Source organism: Equus przewalskii, chromosome 12 (assembly GCF_037783145.1).
Source record: "Equus przewalskii isolate Varuska chromosome 12, EquPr2, whole genome shotgun sequence".
NCBI lineage: Eukaryota > Metazoa > Chordata > Mammalia > Perissodactyla > Equidae > Equus > Equus przewalskii.
This window is the reverse complement of record NC_091842.1, coordinates 605,524-623,579: the sequence shown is the minus strand read 5'-3', so window position 1 is coordinate 623,579 and position 18,056 is coordinate 605,524. Positions and strand designations below refer to the sequence as shown.

Genomic DNA, 18,056 nt, shown 5'->3' with positions numbered 1-18,056 from the left:
GGTCCCCGCCATGGGTTAGGGTACTGCCTCCTGAGACACCTGGCTGTGCAGTCAGTGCTGTCCTGCCTGGGTCCCAAATGTCACAGGGAGAGCTGAGTGCTCAGAGGCAGGTGGGGCCAGGGCCTCACTGAGTGACAGAGTCCACCCCCGTGCCTCGGTTTCCCCATCTGTGCAGTGGGGAGGACATGGTGCCCAGTGCAGGGTTGTTGTTGGGACATCAGCTGTGGGGTACACATTGGGCCCAAGGTGTCCCTGAGGTAGCTGGTGGTGTTTGTGGGGTTTGGCTAGGACTTAGGACTGTCCATGCCCCGTGGGTCCGGGCGGGCTCCCCACTGGACTCAGGACTGCCTGTCCCGACCCCGCAGTGTTTTCCATGTGGGGGTCCGAATTGGCTGCTCTCTTGCCTCAGACCCCTGTGTGTGGGTCCCAGGGTTTGGGGCGTGTGGAGTGGGGGGGTGCTTTTGGACTAACCTGGCCCCTGAGGGGTGGCCCCTACCCCAGCTCTGCCCAGTACCCAGTGGGGCGTCCACATGTCTGGTGCAGGTGGCCGACTTTCTGCAGAGTCTGGCAAACCCGTTTGTGAGCATGGGGGTCTCTTCCTCTGGGTGCAGACCCTGTGCTGGGTGCTGCGGGGGCTCAGGAGATGGGTAATGTGACCCTGGGGAGCCCCTAGCCCGACCCCTGGCCTCATTGTGAGCCGCCTCCCCCCAGGAAGCAGGACTTGCTCCCTAATTCCCTGCTGGCTGCTGTGTGACCTTGCAGAGGTCAGGCAGGGTCTCTGGGCCCTGGATTCCTTGTGCATAAAATGGGAGACAGCTTGGTACCCCAATAACGTGGGCCTACAGGTCGGGGCCCTGCCTCCTGGCTCTCGCTGCGGCCCACGCCAGCAGACCCTCCTGGCAGCTGCTGGGCGTGTGCTGGTTGTTGAATGAATGAACGAACGAGGGAACACATGTGGGCAGGTGTCCCAGTCGCACATCCTGGGGCCCTGCCAAGTGGCCAGAACATTGGCGTCTTGACACCCACGAGCTGGACGTTCTGGACTGTGGTCTGGAGCCCCTGACGTGAGCCAGGCCCGAAGTAGCCCCTCCCCTCCCGCCAGCCCGCCCGGGTCGGGGCTCAGACGCGCTCCTCCTGTGGGCCCCCCCTGCCCCCACCTTAGCCGAGCCGCTGGGCGACGTGGGGAGGGCCAGACATCCCCGGACAGCCCCGGGACATGGACGCTGTGCCCTCCGCCGCTGCTGCCCTGGTGCAGGCCCTGCGTGTTCACACGCCCACGCGTGCACGTTCACACACGCTCACACGCCATTTGCAGCCGCAAGTGGCACGTGTGTTCACACCTGCACTTCGAGCACGTTCGCACGTGTGCTCTTAGGTGTGGATGGTCACATGCAGCTTGCATATCACACGCATGTTCACTCACACGCAGGAACGCCGCCTCATCGGCCGTTGCTGAGGCCTTTGTCTGATGGTGGCCCGGCTCACTGTTCCCGGAACGCCAGACAGCCGGGCTTTTACTCCCCACTGCAGAGGGCCCCTGCTCTGGCCAGGCCCTCCGACCAACCCCCAGCCTCCGACCTTTCCTCGTTGGCCTCGTTGGGCCATTTCAGCCAGAACATCTGGGAGTCCCGGGTGGAGGCATGCCTGGGGCCTGGTTGCTGTGGGGTGAGGCTTCTGTGGGCCCGAAGAGGCTCGTTGGGAAGGATGGTGGTCAGAGCTGTGCCCCTTGGTCTGGGCGCCCCGCGCGCTGGCTCTCAGGCGGACAGGACGGGAGTGGAGCTCCACCCCAGGGGCTGCACCTGGGTCCCCTGCAGCCGCAGCCTGAGCCCTGCCCGGCCGGCAGCCCTCCCCGCGGGGCTCAGTGCGACCTGAGACGTGGTGGGTGCCAGGGAGAGAATGAACCCAGGTGGGTGGGCAGAGAGCCAAAAGTGCCCCAGAGGCTGTGGCCCACGCCCGTGGATAGCAGAAGCCCGGGCAGGTCCCCGGTGAGGTGGGCAGAGCTGGCGGGAGCAGGCAGGGAGCCGGGGCGGGCCGCTGGGCAGCAGGCGGGAGGGACGGGGTGGGAGGGATGGGGAGCCATGCCAGACAAGGTGTGGCTGCTCTGTGCTGGGCCCTGCGGCAACCTGTCGGCATTCGACTGGAGCTTGCAGGCCCGGGACCCAAGTCCTGGCCTTCTGCGGAGTGGCTGGGGTGGGGCGGTCTAGGACTCAGTTTCCCCGCTGCCTCCCAGGCCCTGGCTCTATGCCCAGAGGACACCCCTCCACCAGGGCACCCCCCCAGGTAGAAGCCACACAGCGTGGGGGCCCATCTGCCACCCCGGGGCCTGGGCACAGAACGCCCAGCCTGGCCCACAGACAAGGCCCCGTGGTGCCCGCTCCAGTTAAAACGTCCACGTGTATTCACACGCATAGGGTGTAATGGACATGTAATGTGCACACCCAGTGTGCAGCTGGTTCCACGGGCTCTGACAAACGCAGCACGCGGAGCCGCGCTCTGCAACACGTCCGTGGTCAGCCTCCCGCCGCGCCCCAGCTGCTTTGGCCACCGGTCAGCTGTGTCAGGTTGTGTCCAGTTGTATGACGACAAGAAAAGCCCCAGTAGACACGCGCCCTGGCTTTCATGGGATCGTAGCGTCCATCTCTCTTGGGTTGTTGTTTTTCTCTGAGTCACGGGACAGGTGTCTGCCACCTTTAGGAGAAAGTGCCGAGCGTCTTGAGAGCGGCCACCCCACGTTGCAGGCCCTCTGGCATGCAGAAGGTGCCGCAGTGCTGCATGCTGGCCCACACCTGGACGTCGGCGTTGCGACTGCTGAGGCCCTTCCAGCGGGTGTGTGCTGCTGTCTCATCGCCACCTGTGGTGCTGAGAATCTCCTCCCGTGCTGGTTCCGGGCAATCCCGGACGACTTTCTGAGAAGAGGCCGAGGAGAAGCACCTGGGTCGTGGGCCGGCTCTCCAGCCTCCCAGCAGGTGGTGCTGGGCCCAGCACCCAGCAGATGCTGGCACACGGTGGCACCCGGCACAGGATAGGGCCCAGCACACAGTAGGCACTGCACACAGTGGGACTAGGCACATGGTAGGATCTGGTGCACAGTAGGCACGGGCACACAGTAGGTGCTCAGTAAATGGTGAGTGAGGCATCTGCCTCTTCCCTGGGACCGGCCTGTCCTTTGGGAGAACACGGTCCCTCCCAGCATAGCCGGGCTCCAGTGTTTGCGAGCCCAGCTGCGTGCAGCCTGGAGAGGCCCGTCTTGGGGGGACGGCTGTGGCTGTGAGCCGGGTGTGACAGCACGAAGCTGGGGCCTGGAATCTGTGGGGATCTGGCGACTCTGAGGCCCTGGGCCTTGGTGAGCGTGGCCGTGGGCCCACTGCTGGAGAGGCCGGCGTGGCAGGAAGGCTCCCAGCACCAGGGAGCTGGCTGGTCGGGGCCATGGCAGAGTCTGGCAGCCACGTCCCTTGTCACAGGGGTGTCCGCAGCTGGGAGAGGCTGGCGCAGCCCGAGGGGGGCGCCGCTGATGCAGGCTGAGGGCCAAACGGCCATACCCGAGCTGGGCCGCAGTCAGGGACCCTGGCCAGCGCCCATCCTAAAATACTGCGGTTGCTGTCACAGCGCCTGAAATTAGGCATCTTGGCGGCTGGCTGTCGGGAAAGGACGGGAACCAGACAGACTTGGGCAAGCGCTTCCCTCCGTCTTGCGGCCTCTGGTTCTGGCTGGGCCAGGGGTGGGCCAGTGGGAACGTGGAGTGCACGGCAGAGCAGGAGCTCGTCACCCACTGCGGCTGCAGCAGGCTGGCCTCCCCCAGCTTGGGCTGCCGCCTCGCGTCCTGAGGCACTGCTGCCACCTGCTGGGCACCACGGGCAGCGCAGCCGAGGGCTCCTGCTGGGCAGGGAGCCCCAGACCCGGCGCCACCCAGGTGACCTGGGACCAGGACCTGACGTCTTGGAGCCTCAGTTTCCCCTTCTGCGCGAGGGCAGACACCCTGGCGTGTGCCTTGGAGGTCTGGGGGTTCAGAGACGAAGGCGGCCGAGCGCTCAGCCGGGGCCTCGCTGGCCGTGTACAGGGGCTGGCAGGGGCCCTCCTTGCAGACGTCTCTCCTCCAGCCGGCCGCGAGAGAGCTGCAGCTCAGCCACGTCTGCGTCCACACTCAGCTCACGAGGCTGACCCGGGGCCTGGGGAGGCCGGCCTTGATGCGAAGGCAAGTGGACTTCAGCTTTCCCCGGGCCAAGTGCTCGTTTGGTCAGTCAGCGAACACTTTGGGTAGGGCCCTGCTTGGGCTTAGGGGACACGGCAGTGGCCCCGTTCCCAGCGCACACAGAGGGATGTGTCTGTGGTGCCGTGTGCCGGGCCGGGGCACGTCAGCCTCTCCCCGGGCTCTGAGGGCTGTGGGGACCTCTGAGCTGTTGGGGAGGGAGCAGGCCCCGTCTGGCACCGTCCCGAGACGGACAGACCGGGAGGCGCCAGCTGCCCCCTCCCTGACACCAGGCTGCCGCCTTTTTATGGCCACATGTCTCGGGAGCAGAGCAAACAGCCCGTCTCCATGGTGTCAGGAATGGGGCCGCCTTGGCGGCTGGGCTCTGCGCTCCAGCAGGGGGGCCGCACGCGCCTGGGCCCTCACAGCACCCTGAGCCGGCCTCGCAGGGCACCTCTCCCCCGTGGCAGCAGGACCCACTCCCCAGACAGGGCGCTCAGAAGCTCACGGCAGTTTGTACAGGAGCCTGCAAACCCTGACCGGGTGACCCCACCCCTGGAATGTGCCAAGGACAGCGGGGCGCCCCGTGGACAGTCGGTCACACGGAGCACAGCAGAGCTGCTCATGGGACCGAGAACTGGAGACAACCAGGCGGCCATCCACGGGGCCTGGGTTGGCAGGGCAGCGTCCGCAGGGTCCCGTCGGTGAGGAAAACGGACGAACCACTGACGTGGGGGCAGCCCCGTGAAGCTCCAAAAAGGGTGGTGTCCAGTGAAACCCAGCCAGGCCCCGGTGTCCCCCGGCTCCTCTCGGATAGGCAGAGCGAGTGGGACGTGGGGGCCTGGGAAGGGCACCTGTGCCCAAGGGCACCGCGCTCCGGTCCTGCTGCGCCAGCAACCCTGTGGCTCCCGGCTCCTCGGGGCCCAGCCCCCACCGCCGGGCCAGTGGGGGCAGCAGGGCCAGCCGCTCCCCGCACTCTGACCACCGCCACGGCGCCCTGTGCTGCCGCGGCCCCGTCTCCCACTGCCCCCTCACGAGGACCCTGGCCCAGCCCAGCCCCTCCCTCACCTGCCAAGTCAGTTGTGCTGAATAAGGTGACGTCCCCAGGTTCCTGGGACTAGGGGGCGGACGCCGGCCCGCACAGGGGTCTCTTGGGTCCACTGACGCCGAAGCTCCCTTCCCACGGCGCTGCCACCTCCAGGAGGACACCAGGGAAGAGACGAGCAGCCCGTGGGAGGCAGCAGCGGCCAAGGCTCCCGGCACCCTGCATCTGCCCAGCTCGCGCCCACCCAGCTCGCGCCCACCCAGCCTCCCCCCGGGGCTGACGTCCCTGGGGACGGGCAGGACGGCTGGCCAGAGTCCCCTGCCCGTGCCCTCCGCGTGGTCAGGATGGCGGCCTCGGCCCCGTCCCTTGTGACCCTCTGACCCACGGCCCCCTTCTCCCCAGGATACCGAGAGGGCTTCCTCTGGAAGCGTGGCCGGGACAACGGGCAGTTTCTAAGCCGGAAGTTTGTGCTGACGGAACGAGAGGGAGCCCTGAAGTATTTCAACAGGAACGACGTGAGCCGGGCTCGGGGGCAGGCGGTAGCAGGTGCTGTCGTCGGGTAGTGTCCTGGCCTCCCCTCCAGGACAGCCGCACCACCTCCTCAGCTGCCCACATGCATCCTGGGAGCCATGCTGGTCCCACAGGCACATGCCACCCCCCATGGGGACATGCCACCCCCATGGGGACACACTGTTCCCCCCATGGGGACATGCCACCCTCCATGGGACACGCCACCCACCATGAGAACACGTCACCCCATGTGGGGACATACTACCCCCCCATGAGGACCTGTCACCCACCCCTTGTGAGGACATGTCACTCCCCTGGGACACCCCCATCCGCCCCTCACTCACAGTCACTCCCCAGGGCCAGGCCTGGGTTGGGCGATGCTGGGGGCACAGAGATGGCCAGCCCTTCCTCGGTGGGCACTCCCAGGCTTGAGAAGGACAGAGGGGGCTGGCTGAGGTCAGTGGTCACCCCACCCAGCAAGCACATGTTGCAGTGACCCTGGAACCCCCAGGCAGCTGTGGGGAGGGGCGGGGGTCTGGAAGGCCCTGCAGCTGGCCGAGCCCGGCCCCACCAGCTCCAGGTGGGAACATCCCCTTGTGGGACAGAAACCACGGGCAGCTTCTGGCCCTTGACCCCACAGCCAGCCAGCCCCCTGTGCAAGGAGAAGAGAGATGCCAGGCTGACAGGACAGGACAGGGAGGGCCTGGCGTTGGGTGGGGGCAAACCAGACAGAGCAGCTGTGTGCCCAAGGGCCAGAGGAGGGGTCTACCTAGAGGTGAGCGCCAGCCTTTGCCATCCCCTGGGAGGGGGATGCTGTTACCTTAGACCGACAGACCAGGAAGCCTGGCCCAGAGAGGGTAAGTAGCTCACCCAAAGCCACACAGCACAGGATATCTGTGGCCAGCATCGGCAGAGCCCGCCCTGCCTGCCCCCTGGAGCTTGGGGCTCTCTGCCCACCTGGCGCTGAGGCCCGGCCTTGCTTCCCAGGCCAAGGAGCCCAAGGCCGTCATGAAGATCGAGCATCTGAATGCCACCTTCCAGCCAGCCAAGATCGGCCACCCCCACGGCCTGCAGGTCACCTACCTGAAGGACAACAGCACCCGCAACATCTTCGTCTACCACGAGGACGGGAAGGTGGGTGCGTGGGCTGGCTGGGGGGTGGGGTGGGGCAGAGCTCGCTACCCACCCAGGGCGGGAGTTGGGGGCTGGAGGGGCCCGGAGCCACGCGAGGAGGTGGTGGCTGTGCCGGCCTGCACGTCCCGCCCTGGCGGCCCCCTCCCTCCCACCAGCGTCTCCGGAGGGCGCGGCAGGGCCCTGAGCAAACCCCACGTCCGTGCTTTGGTCGGCAGTGCCCGCTCTGCCCCTTCGGCCTTCGTCGCGAGCGTGTGTGCCCGTGGTTCGACAGCGAGAGCGCCTGGGCTCGTCCCCAGAGCAGCGGCCGTCAACCCTGTTCTTCCCTTGTTTGTGGTGTCGAAATACCCGTAACACAGCAGTTCCCGGCTCGACCGTTTCCAGTGCACAGTTGGGGCGCTGAGCACGCTCACGCTGTCGTGCGGCCGTCACACCATCACCTCCAGGACGTTCCCTCACGCCAGAGAAACTCGGTCCCCACTGAACACTCGCGCCCCTCCCCGTCCCCAGCCCCGGCCCCTCCGTCTGCTTTCTGTCTGTGAACGTGACGACTCAGGGACCTCATGCAAGTGGGATCGCACAGTGTGTCCTTGGTGACTCACTCGTTTCACTGAGTGTCGTGTAAGGGGGGTCCATCCGCGGGGGAGCAGGTGTCGGGGTCTCCCTCCTTTTCAAGGCTGAGTGGTGCTCCCCTGTGTGGGTGGACCACGTTCTCTGTCCATCATCCCTCGGTGGACACGTGTCGCTTCCGCCTCTTGGCTGCTGTGAACGTGGGTGTGCGAATATCTGGTTCAACACCCCGCTTCAGTTCTTTGGGTCTACACCCGGGAGTGGAATTGCCGGGTCGTATGGTGCTTCTACTTTCGGTGTTTTGAGGATCCCCCAGACTGTTGTCCACAGCAGCTGCCCCATCTCACGTTCCCGCCAGCCGTGCGCCTGGGCTCCGGTTTGCCCTCTGACACGAGTTTCTGCTTTTTTCAGTTTAGCCGCCTAATGAGCGTGCGGTGGCGTCTCCTTTTGATTTGGATCTGCGTTTCCCTGGTGATTAGTGATGCTGAGCATCTGTTCATGTGCTTGTTGGCCATTCATATGTCTTCTTTGGGGAAGTGTCTGTTCAAGTCCTTTGCCCATTTTTTAATCAGGTTGTTTGGTTTTTTTGTTGAATTTGAGGAGTTCTCTGTATATTCTGGGTATTTATCTCTAGTCAGATATATGATTTGCAAATATTTTCTCCCATTCTGTGGATTGTTGTTTTACCCTGTGGATAGTCTCTCAATGCATACAATTTTTAAATTTTCATGAAGCCCAATTTGTCCGTTTTTTCTTTTGTTGCCTGTGCCTTTGGTGTCGTATCCAAGAAATCATTTCCAAACACAAAGTCGTGGAGCTTTTGTCCTGTTTTCTGCTAAGAGTCTTATCGTTTTAGGTCTTCGTTTAGGTCACTGATCCCTTTTGAGTTAATTTTTGTACGTGGTGTTAGGTGAGGGTCCAGCTTCGTTCTTTGCGTGTGGGTGTCCAGGTTTCCCAGCACCGTTTGGTGAAAAGTCTGTCCTTTCCCCATAGAATGGTCTCGTCAAAAACCGTTTGATCGTGTACGTGAGGGCTCATTTCTGGACCCTATTCCGTTGGTCTACGTGTCTGTCTTTATTGCCAGGACCACACTGTTTTCATTACTGTGGCTTTGTAATAAGTTTTGAAATCAAAAGTGAGATTCCTGCAGTTGTATTCTTCCTTTTTAGGGTTGTTTTGTCTATTTGAGTTCCCTTTAGATTGCATATGAATTTTTTCAGATGCTTCTTGAGCATCAGTTGAGATGATCGTGTGTTTTTTTCCCTTCATTCTGTTAAGTGGGGTATTATGCTGATTGGCTTTCACGTGTTGAGCCGTCCTTGCATTCCAGGAATAAATCCCACTTGGTCATGGGGCGTAATCCTCATACGCTGCTGAATTCAGTTTGCTGGTATTTTCTGGAGGATTTTGCATCAATGATCGTCGGGGATATTGGTCTTCAGTTTTCTTTTCTTGCAGCGTCTTTGTCTGGCCTTGGTGTCAGGGTCGTGCTGGCCTCGTAGGATGGGTTAGGAAGTGTCCCGTCCTCTTCAGGTTTGTGGAGAAGTGTGAGAAGGACTGAAGGCGGCTCTTTGAGTGTTTGGTGGGATTCCCCAGGGCAGCCACGGGGCGCAGGGCTTTTCTGTGCTGGGAGGTTTTCCATCACTTGTTCAGTCTCCTTGGTTGTTAGAGGTCTGCTCAATGTCTGTCTGCCTGATTTAGTCTTGTGTTTCTGGGAAGTTGACCATTTCATCCAGGTTGTCCAATTATTCAGTGTAAATTGTTCATAGTACTGCCTTATAATTCTTTTCATCTGTTGAATTGGTAGTAACGTCTCCTCTTTCACTTCTGATTTTAGTAATTTGACTCTTCTCTCTCTTTTCCTTTGTCCATCTTGCTAAAGGTTTGTCAATTTTGTTGATCTTTTTGAAGAGCCAACTTTTGGCTTCATTTATTTTCTCTCTTGTTTTTCCGTTCTCTATTTCATTTATCTCTATTTTTTCCCCTTTCCTCTTGCTTTGGGTTTAGTTTGTTCTTCTTTTTCTGGTTCCTTAAGTTGTAAAGTTAGGCTCTTGATCTGAGAGCTTTCTTGTTTTTTAATGTAAGCATTTCCCCCTTAGTACTGCTTTTGCTGCATCTTGTAAGTTTTGTTATGTTGTGTTTTCATTCTTATTCTTCTCTAAGTATTTCCTGATTTCCCTTGTGACTTCTTCTCTGATCTGTTGGTTGTCTGCCTTTCACAATTTTGTGAATTTTCCAGTTTTCTGTATGTTACTGATTTCTCATTTCATCTTGTTGTGGTCAGAGAAGATGCTTTGTATGAAACCTATTTTTTAAAACCCACTGAGACTTAATTTCTGGCCTAATATACGGTGTGTCCTGGAAAACGCCCCCTGTGCGCTTGAGAAGAATGTGTCTGCTGAGTCGTGGGCTCTGTTCCGTTAGATCTAGTTGGTCCGCTGTGTTACGCCCTGTGTCTCCTTACCTCTCTTCTCTCTGGTTGTTCTGCCCATCCCTGTGAGTGGGGTGTGGAAATCTCCAAATATTATTGCAAAACTGTCTATTTCTCTCTCCAGTTCTGTCAGGTTTTGCTTCGTACATTTTGATGGTCTGTCATTAGGTGCATAAACGTTTATAATTGTTTTGTCTTCTTTCTACATCGAGGCTTTGATTGACAGATAACGTCTTTGTCTCTTGTAATGTTTTTAACTTAAAATGCATTCTGTCTGATAGTCGTACGGCCACTCCTGCTCTCTGCTGGTCACCATTCGCCCGGACTATCGTTTCCATCCTTTCACCTTCAACCTGTCTGTGTCTTTGGATCTAAGTGTGTCTCTTGCAGACAGCATGTCGTTAAATCACGTGTTTTTATCCATTCTGCCACTCTCTGTCTTTTGATGGGAAGAGTTTAATCCATTTACATTTAAAATGATTACTGATAAGAAGGGACTGACTTCTGTTTGTGTTCTCTATGCCCTGTAGCTTTTTTTGTGTGTCATTTCCTGCCTTCCCGGCTTCTTTTGTGTTTAGTTGACTTGTGTAGTGAAATGTTTAAATTTATTTTTAATTACCTTTTGTGTATATTCTTTAGCTATTTTCTTTGTGGTTACCATGGGGATTACATTTAACTTCCTAACGTTGTAACATTCTGATTTGAGTTTATACCAGCTGACATCAGTAACGCAGAGACACCGTGCTCCTTTATAGCTCCATCCCACTCGTGTCAGTTGTTGATGTCACAGAATTACATCTTTATGATCGTGTGCCCCAAAAGATAAACAATTCTTTTAACTGCATTAGTCTCTTAAATTACATAAAAAACAAAGAGTACAGTTCCAAGCTGTTGTTCCAACAGTACTCGCCGTTATCCTTGCCCACGTGTCGTCCTTTACTGAGATCCGCATTTCTCCCTGTGGCTTCAGGGTGCTGTCCAGCGTCCGTTTGTCTCGCCTGCAGGACGCCCGTGAGCACTTCTTGCAGGGCAGGTCCAGTGGTCGCACCCCCTCAGCTCTTCTTTATCTGGGAATGTCTTGATTTCTCCCTCTTTTGAAGAACCGTTTTCCTGGATATAGGATTCTCGATCGACAGTTTCTTTCTTTGAGTCCTTTGACGATATTGGCTGTCTTCTGCTTGTAGTGTTTGTGACGAGAGATCTGCTCGTCACATTACGAGTCCCTTTTATGTGGTGAGTCACTTCCCTCCTGCTGCTTTCAAGAGTCTCTCTTTGTGTTTTGAAAGTTTGACTGTAATGTGTCTCAGTGTGTGCTTCTCGGAGTTCATCTTGCTTGGAGTTCTTTGAGCTTTGTGGATGTTCATAGTCGTGTCTTTCAAAAGATTTGGGAAGTTTTCAGCCAGACTTCTTCAAGTGTTCTCTTCTGCCCGTTTCTGTCTCTCCTCCCTCTGGGACCCCCGTGGTGCGTGTGCTGGTCCTCTTGATGGTGTCCCGCGGGTCCCTCAGGCTCTGCTCAGTCTTTTCTGTCTGTTTCTCAACCTTGGTCGTTTCCTTGTCCTTGTCTTCAAGTTCACTGGTTCTTTCTTGTCCCTGCTCGAGTCTGATTTGACATCCTCTAGTGAATGTTTCATTTCAGTTATCGGTCTTCTAACTCCAGAATTTCCTTTTGGTTTCATTTTAGGTTTTCTTTTTATTGATACTTCCATCTTGTTTATGCATCATTGTCTTGAGTTTCTCTACATCTTTCTTTTGTTCTTTGAGCATCTTTAAGACTGTGTTTTAAAGTCTCTCTAAAGACTATCTGCCATTAGGGCTTTTCAGGGAGATTCTGTTGACCTATTTTTTCTTTTGAATGGGCCATACTTTCCTGTTTTCTTGCGTGCCTTCGGGTTTTTTGTTGTTGTTGAGCATGGACATTTGAATCTAGTAGTCTGGTAACTCTGGAATCAGATTCTCCCCCTCCCCAGGGTTTGCTGTCTTTTGTTATTTTAGTTTTTTGATTGTGTATGCCATCTCTGTGTAGGCTGAAGATGAGCCGGGTGTAAACTTCAGGTCTTCTTAGGCCTTTGGGCGTGCACGGTCACTTACTAATTTTCCTCTACGTGCAGTTGCTTGTGAATGTCCTAGTCTTTAATGTCTGGTCCCAAAGGGAAGAGCAAAAAATGAAGGTGAGAAGAAGATGGTGCTGGCCCTTCAATCCCCTGGAAGTCACTTCAGCCAGAGGGGGAGGGGCTTGCCAAGCGGGGCAGGGGCAGCAATGGTCACCCCCCTCTTTGTCTGCACCCTCATGATCAGAAGCAGCAGTCAGTCATGAGAGCGCAGGCCCCTGATACTTGGAGGACAGAGCCCTCCTTGCCCACCCCGGCTCATGCGAGCTGTGTGCAGGCCACTGCAGGAACACGGCACAGCTGCCCGCTGTGGGTAGGGGCAGGACGTGAGAGCTGCTGCTGTGCTCAGAGCTAAAACTGACCAAAATTAACCGCAGTTTGTGTCCAAGTCTTCCCCTGGAAGTTGCAAGATTTCAACAGACTTGAGTTTCAAAATAGTTACCGTCACACGTCACGCAACGATGGGCACATGTTCTGAGAAGGGTGTCATCGTGCGAACGTCACAGACTGCACTCACGCAAATGCAGATGGCACAGCCCTCCACACACCCAGGCTACGTGGTTCTCATCCTGGGGACCATCGTGTGTGTGCCGTCTGCCGTTCACTGAAATGTCATGATGCAGTGTGCGACTGTACCTCAGACAGACCCCTGGTGCCGTTGGTGTCCAGGTGGGGGGACAGTTTCCAGGTGCTCCCTGCTCTGCCATCTTCCCAGAATCCCCTTTTCAGCTCTCCGTCCAGGCGTTGGAATAACACGCGTGTCCTGCTGCCCGATCTTCTGCGGAGGCCACACTGACGACTGCCCACTGTGGAAGACGAGGCTCAGCTCCCTCCTGCCCCCGCCCCTCACGCGCACGGCCGTGTCCCATTCCCCACCGCCCGTCACACTTACACCGCAGTCTCGCCCCTGTGTCTTCAGCGTTTGCGGTGTTGTGACGCTGAGCAGTGGAGCAGACCGTATCACTTTCCTTTCCTGCGTGATCTTTTCTCTCCCCTAGACCTGGTGGCTGTCTTTTTCCCCTCTAGTGAGCTTGTGCTCGTCACTAACTCACCCACACTCTCCGCGGATTGTCTGGGTCTCTGGATGTGGTCAGGCGCCCGGGCAGCAGCCGACTTCAGCCCTCTGGAGGCGCCCCTCCTGCAGCCCCGTCTCACTGCGGGGCTGGCTCTGCTCCCTGGGCCCCTATTCCTTCTCACTTTCCTCCCTCCTCTTGGTGGAGCACGTCCTTCAGTGGTTTTCTGAGAAAGTGCCTGGGAAGCAAGTTTTCAGAGACCCTGCACATCCGACAGCTTTACCCTCTGAGTGATGTAGAGTTTGGCTCATCATAGAATTCTGAGTTGGACCTGACGTCCCGTCGTGACCCTGAAGGCACTGCCCCACTGCCTCCTTGGCCCCGGACAGTTGCTGATGACCTCCCCACATCTGGGCCCGTCTCCCTCTTCTGTGCTGGAGCTCGGTGACTCCTCCCCACCCAGGGATTCACGTCCATGAGGTCGAGGAGTATTTCCTTCAATTATTTGACAGTTTCCTCCCCCACTTTCTCTGCTGCTGTTTTCTGGAACTCATCATTCAGCCATCGGCTGTCTCAGATTGGTTCTCTCTTGTGTTCGCACTTTTATTTCTCTCTACTTTCTGGGAAGCTTCAAGTTTGTCTTCCAGCTCTTCTGTTGGAAATTGTACTTCTGCTTGCGGTGTTTTAATTCTGCGGAGCTCCCTTTGGCTCTCGGAGTGTTCGTTTCACAAAGGGCACTGTTCCTGTTTTCTAACCTGATTGTTCTTGTCAAATCCTGAAGCCGGCTTCTCCCTGAGCAGCGTGTCTCTCTCGAGTTGCTGTTTCCTGTCTGTTCCCGTGCTCTGTTCCCTGTCTTCCGCGTGCGCCCTCCTGGGGGGCTGTCAGATTCTCCCGAGAGCACTCCTCCGCCTCGTGCCGACGCGGTTGCCCCCCGCACTGTGGGGCTGAGCGGGATGGGGCTCTCGGGCCTTGGTGTGTGCGTAGTCACACAGTTCCCCGTGTCTGGAGCGGTGCCCCCACGTGCACGCCCGCGCTGGGGCTCCCCGTCTCCTGGGCCAAGACCCTCCTCCGCCCTCTGCAGAGAGTGAGCTCCGTCCTCTGCGGGGCGAGGGCCGTCTGTCAGCCAGCTCTCCCGCAGCCCCTCCCACGTCCAGGGGGCCGAGGGCAGCTCACTGCCAGCCCTTGGGGGCTGCGTCCCCGCCACCCCCTTGGCTTGGGTCTCCCGTCCTCAGCAGACCTGCGTCTGCTGCGGCCCTGCCCACCTCACGGGTGGAGGCCTTGAAGCAGCCCAGCTGCTGGTGCAGCGTTTACAGGTGTTAGCAGGGAACCTGGCTCAGGCGCGCGCCGGCCTCGGCTTTCTCCAGGAGCTCTGCCCCCGCTGTCCTCGGGGAGACCAGGCCAGGGAGGGAAGGGGCAGGTGATGGAGCCCAGGGCCTTTCCATGTGCACAGCGGCCCCTCTCCTCCCTGCCCCTGAGAGCCTGGTGCCTGGCCTGGTGCTTGGATGCAGCTGCGCCCATTAGATGTGGCTCTGCCCCAGGGGAGGGAGAAGGAACCGGAAGACTCAGTGGTGCCGGGAATGGGGTGGGGGCACCAGGGATGAGCTGAGGCTCCTAGCAGGGTCCAGAGTGGAGGTCACGGCCTGGATTTGCAGGGCTGGGTCAGGGGTCCTGTGCTGGCCATGGGGGGCGAGGCTTGCGCGGGGCAGGGTCTCGAGGGGCGGGGCCTCGAGGGGCATGGCCTGTGAAGGGGCTCAGGGTGGGGCTTGTGGAGGCGGGGCCTCTGAAGGGCGGGCCCTGTGGTGGGCGGGGCCTCAGGGGTCCAGTGGAGGCGGGGCCTGTGGTGGGTGGAGCCTTGGCAGGGCCTGAGGGGCGGGGTCTCTGGGGTGGGGCCTCAGGGGTCCAGTGGTGGAGGGGCCTGTGGGGGGCGGAGTCTGGGCAGGGCCTGAGGGGCGGGGCCTGAGGTGGGCGGGGTCTGGGTGGGCCTGAGGGGGCGGGGGCCTGAGGTGGGCGGGGTCTAGGCAGGACCTGAGGTGGGCGGGGCCTGAGGTGGGCGGGGTCTGTGGGGCGGGCGGCCGGGAGCAGCGGGGCGCGCTCTGGGCGGCTGGGGCGGTTCCGAGCAGCGGGGCGTTAAGCGGCCGTCTGAGAGCAGGAAGGGCCGCCCGGCCCCGCCCGCTGTGCCCGCCCCTCCCGAGCGGCCTGCCCGACCCCGCGCCGGGCCACACCGGACGCTCTGGTGCGTGGTCGTCGCCCGCGTGGACCGCCCTCCCCCGTGGGCCTCCCCCCTGCACGGCGCCCCGCGCGGCGGCCCGGCCTGAGTGGGGGCAGCCCGTCCTCGACCCCGGCGCCCGGAGGAGGGGCCGAGGGGGCAGGGCTCCGGGGGCGCCCGCCCTGGCCGCGGCCCACACCGCCTCTGCCCGCAGGAGATGGTGGACTGGTTCAACGCGCTCCGAGCCGCCCGCTTCCACTACCTGCAGGTGGCCTTCCCGGGCGCCAGCGACGCAGACGTGAGTGGCGCGGCTGTCCCCCTGGGGGTCGTGCTTCCTAGCGGGGGGTGGTGTCGGGGGCTGACCAAGGGCCCGCCTGGGCCCCAGAGTGCCCTGCCCTGCCCGCCGAGGCCCCGGGAGGTGACCACAGGGCCCCTGCTCGACGGGGCCCGGGGCCGCGGGGCCGGGCTGAGCCGCTCTCTGCCGCAGCTGGTGCCGAAGCTCTCCAGGAACTACCTGAAGGAGGGCTACATGGAGAAGACCGGGCCCAAGGTGGGTGGGCCCGCTGCCGGGCTCCGAACCTCGGGCCCCTGGGGGCGGCGGGAGGCCGGGGGTGCCAGCCACCCTCCCACGCGCGGCGCGGCTGCCTGTTTCAGGGGGTCATCTTGGCATGGGTCGCCTGGCCCGGAAATGTTTTGTAAGAAAGGGGCCCCACTGGCCCGGACGGTGGGGCTCTGGGTCAGGCCCCAGCCCTGCCTCGCCCCTGTCACATACCTGTCCCCTACTTGGGCCAGGCGCCCCCACTGTGCCCTGTGGAGTCAGCTCCGCCCTTCCCTGCCATGGGCTGGGGTAGGGGGCAGACACAGGTGACTCCGATCCCAGGTCCCGGGTGGCCTCGCAGGCCAGATGGGGGCGCTTTGGGGAAGTGTGGTGCAGAGCAGCCTGTCACCCACGCCAGGACCCTACCTGAGGCCCACAGGGAGGTCTGGGGGTCAGCCCGGTGAGGAGGAGCTGTGCAGAGGGAGGGACAGCACGTGCAAAGGCCCTGTGTGCAGCCAGGGTGGGAGGGCCACAGCAGAATGCAGCATGGCCTGCAGGAGGCAGCAAAGAGTGGACGGGTGGGTGGATGAACATCCGGCCCTGGCCTCCTGGTGGGGAGCTGTGGTCAGCTGGGGACAGGGGCCTGCCTCGGGCCGACCAGCCAGTCACTGCACGCTCTGACGCACAGCAAACAGAAGGCTTCCGGAAGCGCTGGTTCACCATGGATGACCGCAGGCTCATGTACTTCAAGGACCCCCTGGTAAGGAAGGGCCGGGGCCGTGGGTCAGCCAGGCCTCGGGGGGACGGGCTCCTACTCCCCTCATCACCCTGGATCTGGGGGCCCAGGCAAAGCTGGGCGCAGGGAGGAGGCACAGCCCTGGCTGCCCCCTTGCATGAGGTGGGCCGGCCGGGGGCCCGGGACCAGCCGCTCAGCCTGGCCCCGCCGGCAGGACGCCTTCGCCCGAGGGGAGGTCTTCATCGGCAGCAAGGAGAGCGGCTACACGGTGCTGGACGGGCTCCCGCCGTCCACCCAGGGCCACCACTGGCCACACGGCATCACCATCGTCACGCCGGAGCGCAAGTTCCTGCTGGCCTGCGAGACGGAGTCGGAGCAGCGGGCGTGGGTGGAGGCCTTCCGCAAGGTCGTGGACAGGCCCATGCTGCCCCAGGAGTACGCAGGTGAGGGCCGGGCGGGGCGGCCTGGGGACTGTGCCCGCACCCCGTGTGGCCCTGACCGGCTGGACGCCTGTCCCTTTTGCAGTGGAAGCGCACTTCAAGCATAAACCCTAGCGGAGACCGTCCTGGTGGCCGAGGGACTGGACTCACTAGACGCGGCCGGCGAGGCGGCGGCCGGATGCGGGGCTGTGGACGGAGGGCGCGGGCCAGCCCCTGCCCCACCCCGAGGGGCAGCCCGGATGCGGCCGCGGGGCCTGAGCCTCAGCCACCGGGACCTGTTTCTCTGGAAGCTCACAGCGGGCTGCCCGGCCTGACCTCTGACCCCATCATGCTGCTGCCCCGATCTGTGACACCCCCTCCCACACCCCTCCCCACGGACCCTCCCTCCCTGAGGCCCGGCCCTGCCCCCAGGAGGACTTGCCCCGACAGGAGGCTGGGCCTGGGGACAGAGGGCCAGCCTGCATGCCTCCCCGCCCACTGCCATCCTGCCCACGTCCCCCGGCCCCCCAACACGTATTTATTGAGCATCTGCTGTGTGTCAGTCGTGGGGCGCTGGGGCGCCTGCCTGGGTCGGGGGGAGACGGGAGGGAGACGGGAGGGGGAGCACCTCGAGTGCCCGGCTTGGCACTGACCAGCCACCCACCCTACTAGCCTGACCTTGAGGCCTTTGAACCCTTGGAGGGTGGCGGCCTGAGCTGCCATGAGGCCAGTAGAGGCCTGGGCCCCACTCACCCCCACCGGCCCCCAGCGTGCTGTGGGCTGGCCAGTAGGTGCAGCCACCGAGCCCCCTCCCCAGGTGGCCTGGCTCTGTCCACTGTGGGCGGGCATCTGTGAGAACGGCTGGGGGGTGGGGACGGTGCACGGGGTGCGGTCTCCCTAGGAGGCTGCAGTGTGTCACTGCGGGGGAACCGGGCTGCCCCAGCTCTCCCGTCCTGCTCGGCTGAGACGTGTCCGCTGCAGGGGAGCCCTGGACCAGCCCTCGAGGGGACTGGGAGAGGGTCCCCAAGGCGGGGCATTCTCCCCACCTTGTGTCACATCCTGGAATAAAGTGGGCTCTGGCGTGGCCTCATTTGTGTGTCCGCGGCTGGGGAGGGGGCTCAGGCCCCCGGGAGGACCTGCCGCCTGGCCTCAGGTCCACGCCG

The 18,056-nt window shown here is 61.0% G+C and overlaps 1 protein-coding gene across 1 annotated transcript in view; it reads left to right on the top strand.

Annotated features, from left to right (window-relative positions):
* Positions 1 to 17,983, top strand: part of ADAP1 (ArfGAP with dual PH domains 1) — a 63,786-nt gene extending 45,803 nt beyond the window's left edge. The window contains exons 5-11 of the mRNA XM_070567343.1: positions 5,634 to 5,746; positions 6,729 to 6,875; positions 15,415 to 15,498; positions 15,688 to 15,750; positions 16,427 to 16,498; positions 16,689 to 16,917; positions 17,000 to 17,983. Of these exons, the coding sequence (XP_070423444.1) occupies positions 5,634 to 5,746; positions 6,729 to 6,875; positions 15,415 to 15,498; positions 15,688 to 15,750; positions 16,427 to 16,498; positions 16,689 to 16,917; positions 17,000 to 17,028 (737 nt within the window). The 3' untranslated portion in view covers positions 17,029 to 17,983. The remainder of the gene's footprint in view (positions 1 to 5,633; positions 5,747 to 6,728; positions 6,876 to 15,414; positions 15,499 to 15,687; positions 15,751 to 16,426; positions 16,499 to 16,688; positions 16,918 to 16,999) is intronic.
* Positions 17,984 to 18,056: the final 73 nt, after the last annotated feature.